Source organism: Anomaloglossus baeobatrachus, chromosome 1 (genome assembly GCF_048569485.1).
Source record: "Anomaloglossus baeobatrachus isolate aAnoBae1 chromosome 1, aAnoBae1.hap1, whole genome shotgun sequence".
Taxonomy (NCBI): Eukaryota; Metazoa; Chordata; class Amphibia; order Anura; family Aromobatidae; genus Anomaloglossus; species Anomaloglossus baeobatrachus.
The window spans coordinates 621,170,992-621,182,808 of NC_134353.1; the positions used below are offsets into that span (position 1 = coordinate 621,170,992).

The 11,817-nt window shown below is 43.9% G+C and overlaps 1 protein-coding gene across 1 annotated transcript; it reads left to right on the forward strand.

Annotated features, from left to right (window-relative positions):
- Nucleotides 1–467: 467 nt before the first annotated feature.
- Nucleotides 468–11,258, forward strand: LOC142315095 (glutathione S-transferase theta-1-like; the record flags this gene model as incomplete). Its single annotated transcript, XM_075352524.1, has 4 exons — nucleotides 468–562; nucleotides 658–808; nucleotides 8,495–8,671; nucleotides 11,043–11,258. Coding segments are annotated over 4 exons (639 nt in total), but the record flags the coding sequence as incomplete, so codon positions are not given.
- Nucleotides 11,259–11,817: the final 559 nt, after the last annotated feature.

Consider the following 11,817-nt stretch of genomic DNA (forward strand, 5'->3'; position numbering starts at 1 on the left):
GCAGCGTGTAAAGTACCCTTAAGAGCTCTATTTAAAAACCATTTATTTTGTGAAATCAGGTGACAGAACAGTTTAAGAGGGAGCGATCACACTTGGGGCCTGGTGCCTGAGTGAACACCCTTCCACATTAAGCACCATTGTAAAGAGCACTTTAATGGTGAGACCCCTGTAACTTTTCATTGGCGCACTGGAGCTTCCAATTAGATTCTGATGAGTTACACAATGTGGAGCAGAATAACGAGGACCATCAGCTGACTCTAGCTCAGCAAAACAAAGTAAAGAAATCAATGGCTGATATAATCTGAAAAGTACATATGATCCTGATCTTTAATGCAGTATGACGGATGTGTGTACAGTGGTGCTTATAATCACTGTATATGTATAGAAACTGACCTGTTGAAGAATTTGAGGTCTGTATTACCTAATGTTTTATTCACCTAAATAAATTGTGTCTGTTTTTATATATCTTTGTAGGTGAGAATCTCACTGAAGAATTTAAAAAAATAAATCCATTACAGAAAGTTCCAGTCCTAAGAGATGGAGAATTGACCCTTGTTGAGAGGTGGATGTGAACGTTTTGTACTAATTTTGTTTTATTTTCCTCTGCATTAATTACATTGTTAATTTTTCAACATTGTGCATTTTCTTCATTTCCAGTACGTCTATCTTGTCTTACCTGTTACAAAAATATAACACTCTGGACCACTGGTACCCATCCGACCTTCAGACATGTGCACATGTTAATGAATATCTTGTATGGCAGCACTACAACACACGTCCTCATGGCAGTAGAGTCTTCTGGCTGAAGGTATGTTCTCTCAGTACAATATGTACAATATACAGAATCTCTTCTAGAACCTGGAGTGTAGCAATAGAGAATGCAGAAATAGTAGTCACACCAGGATAATAAGTCACATATGGTAAGATGGGAGCCCTTTTACACATTTTGCATTGGGGCCGAGGAGCTTTAACACTTAGAACAGTGATCCTCAACCTTTCATACATTAAGAGCCACATTCAGGTCTGAGAGAAGGTCACCAGCCACATCTAGCTCCCCTAACCTCCATCCCACCCAGGAGGTGACAACCAGCTCCTGCTTTCCCAATAGCTGTGACACCTAGAGCCCCATTATTAGTATAATTAAAGCCAAAGCTTCCACATAGAAATCCCATTGTGGCAGTATCTAGGTGTTCCCTGCATACCCCTATTTTGTATTCTGGCATCAAGCATTTCCATCACACTATCACACTCAGCTTCAATAGCCTCCTCTATCGGCCAGTAACAACCTATCTCCAGTTTACTACTTGATTTCTGTCTTAAAACTTTTTTTAATTTTTATTCTACTAGCCCCTCTAGGTACTAGCCCCCCCCAAGTGGACTATAAAGATCAGCAGTCTGATCGCTTGTTCATTTCTGTAGATTATAGATGCATCGCTCTGACCTGCAGAAACATTGCTCTCCTCTTTGAGACTGCGCTCTGCCGGCAGTTAGAGGAAGTGACACATGATAGCTACAGGAGTCATCACATGATTCTGTACTACCATGGTAACAAGCGGCTCCACGTGATCACATAATGTGACTTACGATGGCGGTGGGTGGGTGCAAGCTTACAGCTGCGGACATATACAGTACATCAGGCTGTCAAATTTTGACAACCCGATCTAAGTGTTTAACAGGCACAGGTGGATCGCGGATAAACTCGTGTGTGGGAGGCACACATGTCAGCTGTTCAAATCAACTGACATCTGCGGGGATTACCCTAACATGATCCATGACATACCCAGTAAGTCATGTGTCATAAAGATTTTAAGGCTAGGGTCACACTAGCATACAGCCTACGATGCGAGAGAACACTGGGTTCAAACTCTGCTGTGAGCATGAGCCGAGTGTTTTTGTACCGCCCCGCGGCCTCGGCTGCAGCCGCCGAGCCGCTCGGATCCGTGCTCGCGTTCCACGGGTGGTGGCTCGAGCCTCTCACGGACAGGGGGTCACGTCGCTCTGCAAGGGGGTTGGCGTTACACACGGGGGATGCGGGTATTTGGTTTTGGGATGATTGTTCGCGACGCCACCCACGGGTTGTGGTGATGGTGGACACTACCGCTGTGGTGAAGGTACGGGGACTCCCGGGAGCGGTGTAGTGGCACAGCTAGGTGTTGACCCCTCCGTGGGTAGGGGATGTTGGTCCCGGGGCTTGGTCGGGCTGTGGGCAGGGGTGCAGGGCGCAGTGTTGCGGTGCAGCATGGTGCGGTGCCTGATGGCACTGTTGTACTCACGATTAAACCACACAGAGTCACTGGTAAACCAAATGGAGGAATGAACGAGGCCCACAGCCGGCTGCAGCTTCCTAGTCGGGTTGGCAATGTCCGCCTTTTTCCTGCACCTGTGTTTGTAGTGTGACCACTGTGCCTGGGCACTGGTAGTCTGCTCCCCGGCGTGTATGTGTCGTATGAGCCCCTGTTGCCCGCAGACGCTGGCCCTTGGATCTCTGGCCTCTGGCGGTGGCTACTATCCGGACGGGTTGGGCTGTTGCCTTCAATCGGGACTTTGGTGGGAATGAACCCCTGAGGTCCAGACCGCAATCAGTTAAACTGACTATGGTGGTGGCATATAGACTAGTCGGGGTCTGAGTACCCTGCCTGGTGCTCCAGTATCCAGTTAGCTCCCCGGTTTGGTTCCGGTGGGCCACTACCCTGTCCCGATCCCTTACGGTTCCGCTGGTCGTATTCCCGGTCTCTTGCAGGCGGCCACTGCCATCTGCGTGCCTGACTGTTTGAACCATCTGTCTGCACTGACTCACTGTCTGTACTCGACTGTTTTCTCTTTTCCTGCCTCAGGCCAGCAGACTCCTTGGGGGGGCGTGTCTTTCTGCCTGACTCTGCCCACCTGGTGTGCCTGTCTAACACTGAGGGAGGAAATCAGGTCTTTGTGGTTGACTGATGGTACCTTTCTAGTGTGGGGGTGTATGTGGTGAGTGTTGTGACCTGTGACCCCTGGGGTCCAGGGCGTCACATTATTCACTGTGATCTGATTCTCTCATATACGAGAATCAGAGCACAGGTGAGGAAAAGATGGAGAGATTAATTTCTCCATCTTCTCCATTTCCTGTATATCACAATGCACTCGAATGACATCAGTGCAGTCCGATGTTTCACATGCACCCATAGACTCCCGATTGCAGCATGTTGCAATATTTTTCCTCAGCCCAATTACAGCTGATAAAAAAGTCACAGATCCATTCTGCCTCATTAACTAACATTAGTCCTAGTACAATGCAAGATATGCTCGCATTACACTCCTCTGTATTATATACCAGTGTGAGCCACCCCAAAATTGAGCTTATGCGACTGAAAAAATGTTTAAACATCAAAGAAAGTATTCTATTTGTCTTTATCCCAGATTGCCTCATTCATTAATAGAATAATGAAAAATGTATCAACCTCCCAAACATTGCAGATATGGGATACAACTGGATATTCTGTTTGACCTACTCTCGTCCTTCTGCTATACAAAACTGATTAACTGTGAGCATCTATCTACCTTCAGCAAGCTTTTACTACCAGCTATAAATCATTACGCCTTCATATTTTAATATTGGCTCTGTTTTTGGTTCTGTTTAAATGTTGTTGCATCTGGAGTTGTATGCTTAGATTGTGCACTAATGTCACGTCTTTTATTATTTTATGTCTTTATCTTACCTTAACATGTATTTGATCATTATAGGATTATTCCCAATTAATACTTTTATTTTAGCATATCCTCGCATTATGCCATTAATTTATAAATCATGGGAGTCCAACCAATGATACTTGCATCCGTCTCAAAGACGAGGCCCTGACTTGTTCTACTGTCTGTGGAGAGATGGCCGAAATACATGTTTGTTTGTAAGGCAATTCCTATCGCCTCTTCACTGAGAGCAGCACAGGATGGGGACCCATTCTTGAGATCTATGATATAGGTCCTATTGGTGGCACTGAAGCTTGCCTGATCCAGGAATCTGGCCAGCCTCAGAACAGTGTTTTCACATTCTAATGAAGTGTTTCCCCAACTCCAGCCCTCAAAAGCCACCAACAGTTCATGTTTTCAGGATTTCCATAGCATTGAGATTTTGGAATCATCCCCTGTGCAGGTAATTGAATTATCACTTGTGCAATACTAAGTAAACCCTGAAAACATGCACCATTTGTGGCTCTTGAGGACTGGAGTTGGGGAACTGTCATGGTTCCACTTCCCCGTCCACATGGCTAGGGGACAGAGCCTTCTCTCGGGCCTGACTTCCGGAGCTTGGATGCTTTAAATTCTGTCATCTGTGGTGAACCAGCGCCGGCTATAAGCTTAGCATTGCTTTGCCTGTGATGGCTGGTCCCTGTAAGTGTTTCCTGATCCGTCCTTCCCCTGTGCTCTGTCTGTGCTCCGTCCCACCTCCTTCCTTGCCACAATAGCCCCAGTTGTTTCCCCTTCTCCTACCTCCCCACTCGGTTGCTTTCTCTGAAACTGACCTCGGCCTGACCTCGACCCCGCTTTTGCTCATTCCTCCAGTCTTCTTTCTTACCGTACTGTGTATGACCTGGCCTTCCTGACCATCTCTCACATGCCCCGTGGCCTCTGTATTCTGGCTAACTCTGCAGGGCAGTGCTCCAGCACACACTGTGTGTCCACCTCCATGCTGATTCAGCTCTGTGTAGTGTCTTTTCCTGCAGAGTTCCAGCTCCCCCTGGTGGTAGCCTGACAGGAACACTGTTTTAATGCATAGAAACTTCAAACAGCACACACTCCCTTAGATAATTAACCGCTCCGAGACTGAGGGGTGGCCGGTGATCTAGTTAATAAACTCTACAGAATAGAATTAAAAATCTGTGTATTTGTTAAGATAAAGAGCTGCAAATTCCAAGGTTTTTTGTTTCAACAAGTAATTTGCAGTTTTACCCATTAATAGAGATTAGACAACTCTTTCAAATCTTGCTATTACAATAGACAGTGGCATTTCCCATGGCAGCAATCAGTTCCCTGTGCTGGTCAGAGATATCTGAGGGATTAAACTGCTTTCCTGCAATCGCAAAAGTTAGACTCAGTTGCTGGCAGTACAACACAGCCAGCACATGCGCTGTATGGAGCAGGCTCAGCCTTCAAGCTTTTTCCATACATGAAGCATGCATGAGGATGATTAAGTCCCCAGGACACAATAGTTCCTGACACTTTACAGAGTTCACCAGGTGATTGAGCCGGCCAAGACTTTTGGCAATGCTAGGTCACTATGTGTAAGCATAGCTTTTTTTTACTTTTACTTTATAGGTAAGTGTAGTCTGCTGAACTTTCCTATAGAGATGTGTGCTGGTCATTTTATTGTTTAGGCCTGTCTATACAAGGACATTAGTTGCAGCTTTCCATCGGAGGTATACATGGGGATATGTATAAAGGAAGGCAAAACAGATGTTTCCAAATTTCTTTTTTTATATACTTTTGGAATTAACCTTAAGTAATTCTAGTTATCTTTGAACACAAGTAAATGTTATGATTGTTTGACATTTCATATACTTTGACAATATTGAATCCTGTCAAAGAATAGCATTTAATAGTCACATTTCTAATATGACCTACAAAAATAATTAGCATTTCTAGTATTTATGATTCAGCACATTCCATGCTTAGCTTGGCGGTCTGCAAATACAGATACATATCATTTATTTCTGGAGGGTAAGACACCTAATTTGCATTTACATATAATCAGGTTAAATTTGAATCCTTACAGCAATGTAATAACTACCTGTGAGTATAACGCAGTGTGACTGTCAGTTTACTGTGGTTTGCTTTTTGCCTGCCCTGGAACTAGAGGAATCAATTTCTTTTAAAGGAATAGTTTTACCTTTTGCTCTTTTAAATGGAAAATGTAAGGTTACTATTAAAGATTAGCGAGCACTATCATGCTCATGTGTTCAGTACTTGTAATGAGCATTTTGATGGGCTTGACTCGTTAACCGAGTATAATGGAGGCCCAAGAATCTGGCAAGCATTTTTTCGAAAAATCTTTTTTAAACAGGCATGAGGTCCCCTTAGACTTCTATTATACTTGGTTAATGAGACGAGCCCGTCAAAGCTTCAGACGGCTCATTACAGTGCCTGAACCCGAGCATGGCAGTGACACGCCCCAGGGCCTAGGGTACTCGGTTCCGGGCGTTGGATACAGGATGACAATGTCACTCAAGTGGCCAGTGCCCGGATTGTGACCCCAGGGGTATCTTGAAAAAAAAGGGATATTTACAAGGGAGTATGTACAAAATGTTGGTGACGCCACTTGCCGTGCGCGGCTATTTAGGGGAAAGCAGCCACTTCTTAATGTCCTCTGCTGGGACCGTTGGTGTGGTGCAGCATACATGTTGAACCCCCGACAAGTAGGGTTAGGCCCCAGGGGATCAATGTTAGAGGTACCAGTTGGTGCTGACGAAGGTATAGCAATAATTCACATGACACGGGTTCTGAGGTTTAACTAAGTTTTACTCACTGAGTCCTGGTAGCCGCAGCCTGCTTCTTGCTGGTTTCGGGGTCCTGGGTTCCATTTGTCCCAGTGCTGGTGTGGTGACCTGGTAAAACCTCCTCATTGCACGTTTTGGTATTAGGGTCCCCGTGGCCTGGAGCAACTGGATGTCCCTCTCTATTCTCCATCTTGTCTTTCTGGATATGTATACCAGGTAACTTGAACCTCTCTTGGGTCAGACCTTTCTTTCTGTCTCACTGCCCAGGTTCCCTCTTTGTTACTGGGTCCTGTACTTTCAGTGGTGATGGACCCTGATAGTCCCCAATCACCTGCAGGATTACTGGGTGGGCTTGAAACGTCCGCCCAGACTAGGGTCCTGTGCCCCATCATGCTCTGTTCCTTAGTGTACTGGCTCTGTTCCCCTTCAGGTGAACGGTCTCCTCTTTCATTCACCGAGGCCCTCTCCGGACCACACACACCCTCTTTCCCTCACGACTTCCACTGACTCCCTCTACCAACTGACAAACTGACCACTCCTCTCTCTGTGTTTCCGGCTACCGGATTGGGCAGGTCCCAACCAATGGGCAGCTACCTCTCTAAACCCATTGCTAGCCTGTTGCTCAGTCTGGGAAGTGGGCAATTTAATGTAAGTAGTGCAGTTGCCAGCATTGGTCTTCCAGGAAACCGGGGTAATGCAGTCCTCTGTGGCACCTGTTAGCTCAGGGTGCTGCAGCAGCGCTTGCTCATCACTAGTTACTATGTTGTTGACATTATTTTGCAAAGAAACCTGAAAGAACCGTGCAACCACTGTACCATCAAAGGGTTTAACCCTGGCTTTACTTTTTTTTCTATGGGGTCAAGAACTTACAGACTAGTGTCACGCTAGATACGGGGAAAAACCAAGCGCATGGAGAATGGGAAGGGTAGGGAAACCCTGTGTGCAGGGAGAGGGAAGATGGTGACCCCTGACCAATCCTACTTCTGGTCCATGGGGTCCCCCCTAGATAGATTCCACACCTTTGCGCCGAGCTGGATACCTGACCTTAGGTATCAATAGTACTGTGCCCTAAATAGGGAAGGGATGGGATTAGCTCTTTATCAACCACACTAAACAACTATGTAAGACACACAGGGGGAGACACATGAACAACTTATCATTAGATGACTCAAGTAGAAGTTCAGACGGAGAGAGATAAATCCAGCAGGAAAACTACCTATTACAATGAATACTGACAGCTTGAACAATGGAAAGTCAGGGAGCACTCTGCATAGCCAGACGCTGTGACCTTCAATGGCCAGACACCACATGACAGTCTGTCACATGTGACACACCCGTGAAAGGTAGTTGCTAACTTCCTGTCTGTTCTGCTGATCTTTGCCAGCTCACAGACCACTCCTGCTGGATTTCCCGCTAGAGATCCAGTGATTGACAGCTATCTCTGTATCTCTGTATGCACACTTATGTAAAGAAAAATGTCAACCAATGATAGGACCTCGCACTGAATCAAGAATCCCAGAATGAACAGTAGATTAAATGATTAAAATACATGTTATACTAAATCTTTTCTTTCAAAACTATATATTAAACTACTCCGCTCTCCCTGCTGTATAATATGATGCCTTCAAATTAAATAGCATTTTTATGGTGATAGGTTTCCTTTAGCTACAAATTTTACCATCATTTATTACAGTCTTAGTGCACAAAATGATAAAAAAAAGTCAGCTTTTAATAAAACATTGAGGTCAAGTTCACAAATTGCAGTTTGGCACAATACAGGATATGTTTTATGTAGAAAAAAAATCTTGAAAAAAAGTTTGTGTCAGTTAAATAATAATACAAGCAACAAAGTACTAAACTGTGTTAGCAAAGTTAGATGATAGCTTCAGTACTTAGACTTTAGTGTTAGAAGATGGATCTAGAAAAGCTCATGCATTTCTTTTTCTGCTCGAGCCACTGAATAGTTGGAAGAAATGTTATTTTGGTGTGCACATTTTTAAATAAGGCTAAATGTCATTTTAATCTAGTGTATGACTCCGGTTCTTATGGATCAAGAGGCTTCACCAGAAAAATTGGACCATGTCCTTGCTGAATTTCAAGAGATCATGGTACAATTGGAGATGAAATTCTTACAGGAACGACCATTTATCGCTGGAGATCAGATATCACTGGCAGATCTTATGGCTATTGTGGATATCATGCAGGTGAGTGCATAGAATCCCAGATTATTGCTGAATTTATTAACTTTAATTTCTCGGTGTTGCATTTCTTTCTTCAGATTTATTGGTAGCCCTCCATATAGGTGTCTAGACTAGATATTATAAGTGAAGTTGTAAAGCTTGCTTTTAGAGGTTTAGACTGTCCAGTAGAACTAAAGTTTGTGTTAGTTACAAAATATACCTAAAACTAAAAGAAAATGAATTTATTCAATTTGCTTTGTGCATTGTCCTTGGTGAGACCATCATAAGTCAACCTGTAAAAGAAACCTGACAGCTGAAATATGCTGCCCGTTCCACAGGCAGCATGCCTCAGACTGTGGCTGCTTGATTTTCAGCCATATACAGTATGTTTAACTCTAAAATGCTGTGACATTTAAAAAAAACAAAAAAAAAATCATGTCTACTAGCTGCTGGGGACCAAGCTGCATGGGATACTATAGGCAGGTCTTGGTCAGCTTTCTCCCTGCCCACACTTCTGGATTGACAGGTCTCTTCTTGGATATGCCTGTAAGGAGATACATGTCAGTCACTAGTATTAAACTATATTTTTTTTCTAAAGCGCTGCATAATTTCAGAATTAGACATATACTAGCTGTAGTTCCCGGGCGTTGCCCGGGATAGTAACTGACTCTCTGTCTCTCTCTCAGTCTCTGTTTGTCTCTGTGTGTCTGTCTGTCTCTGTCTGTCTCTTTATGTCTCATTCCCCGTCTGTCTCATTCCCCGTCTGTCTCATTCTCCGTCTGTCTCATTCTCCGTCTGTCTCTGTCTCTTTCCCTGTCTCTTTCCTTGTCTCTGTCTCTTTCCCTGTCTTTTTCCTTGTCTGCCTGTTTTCCTGTCTGTCTCTTTCCCTGTCTGTCTGTGTCTGTCTGCCTCTCTCTTTTTGACTGTTTGTCTCTCTCTGTCTCTTTTATGTCTGTCTCTGTCTGTCTATGTCTGGCTCTTTCCCTGTCTGTCTGTGTCTGTCTTCCTCTATCTCTTTGACTGTCTCTCTCTGTCTCTTAGCTTGTCTGTCTGTCTGTTTCCATGTCTGTCTGTCTCTTTCCATGTCTGTCTGTCTCTTTCTGTCTCTCTCTATCTCTCTCTCCACCGACATCTTATTACCTCACACATAAGCTTCTTATACTATGAATGTCCTTTGTTCCTATAGCAACCACTCACAGCTCCCATTAATAACCTATAGCTTTGCAGCTCCATTGACTTTAATGGAGGCAGGTTTTTTGGAGAGTAACTGTAAAGCCCGGGTTTACATTTTCCCATCAAAACACAGTCTATGACGTTCCCTGAGTCACATGGGGTGTCTGTGCAAAATTTTGGGATTGTAAATGCGACGGTGCGGATTCCTTTAGCAGACATACATATACACACACACACACACACACACACACATACATACACTCAGCTTTATATATTAGATGGTGGAAATCAGGAAGCCACAGTCTGATATATGCTGCCCTTGGATATCAACTGTCAGATTTCCTTTAACGGTTGACTTGTGAGTGTCTCTCAAATCATGATTCACAAAGCAAATTGCATAAATTACATTGTTTTTCATTTTTGGTACATTTTGAAACCCACTGTATCTTTGTCAGTGCATAAGAGAAAGCTTCTTAAGTGTGAGAAGAAAACAGTATACATGAAGGAATCGCACAAAAGTTCAGGAAGAAGACACAAACTCCATATAGCAGCTGTGTAGTCTAAAGCCTGCTTTACACGGTACAATTACGCATACGATATCGTATGCGATTGTACCCGCCCCCATCGTATGTGTGGCATGTTCAATTTGTTGACCGTGGCGCACAAACGATTATTTCCCATCACACGTATTTACCTTCCATACGACCTCGATGTGGGCGGCGAACATCCACTTCCTGGAGTGGGAGGGACGTTCGGCGTCACAGTGACGTCACGCGGCAGCCGGCCAATAGAAACGGAGGGGCAGAGATGAGCAGGATGTAAACATCCCGCCCACCTCCTTCCTTCCGCATTGCCGGCGGGAGCCGCGGGACGCAGGTAAGGAGATGTTTATCGTTCCCGGGGTGTCACATACAGCAATGTGTGCTGCCTCGGGAACATTGAACAACCTGACGTTCAATTTTTAGTAATTGAACGAAGTGCATGCGATCAACGTTTTAACGTTCAATCGCAATCGCACGGAGGTATCACACGCTACAATGTAACTAACGATGCCGGATGTGCGTCACTTATGATGTGACCCCGCCGACACATCGTTAGATAAATTGTAGCGTGTAAAGCCCGCTTTATTCAGACTCATGAAATCATAACAGTGTTATCTATAATGCTATTTCCTAACATGCTATATCTTCACTAAAGTTGACTAAACTTTTCCATTCTGCAGGTAATTGCAAGTGGAGTACCCATTTTTGAAGAAAGACCAAAGCTTGAAGCATGGAAACACAGAGTCGAGGAAGCCCCAGGGCCAGAGCTTTTCAAAGAAGCTCATCAAGATATCCTTAATATCAAAGAACAACTCAATTTAATGACCCCTGAAGCAAAGAATCAATTTAAAGGCAGACTTCTCCTGTTTACAAACTGCGGATTGTGGTTATGTTAATGTGTCATATTTTAAAGTAAATGCATATGGAGAAATAAATTAACTAAGATTTCTTGAATCTTTTAAAAATCCATTTTATGGCTCGTCATCCATAGGAGATAGCTATGTGCCAAACTGTTTTTTGAACAAACAGCTGTTTTGTGTTTTTAATAATCTAACAGGGATGTCTACTTTGTTGTATCATCATTTAACCACACTGAGTGCTGGGAGGTGAAAGCTGAAAGTGTTTGTAATCACACTCAGCTCTGTTGCACTGTACATAGTAGCTGCAGAGATCAGAGCTGAGATCAGGGCTGTCCATCTTTACATCAATTTACACAGCATGTTCTTCTGAACTTCTTAGGATGTGTTATTTTTCCCCCTGAGTCACATCAGTTACGTACAATTGGTCAAAGTCACACAGGGTAAAAGTACATGCCCTCAGAAACAAATGTCTGGTAGTGCCTAGTTATGTTAAATTATGTAACATTTACAATTATGGAACATTTACAAACCAATATCTCCACAATAACAATGGAGAGGAGACATTTAATATGTATAACAGTCATTTTGTTCAGCT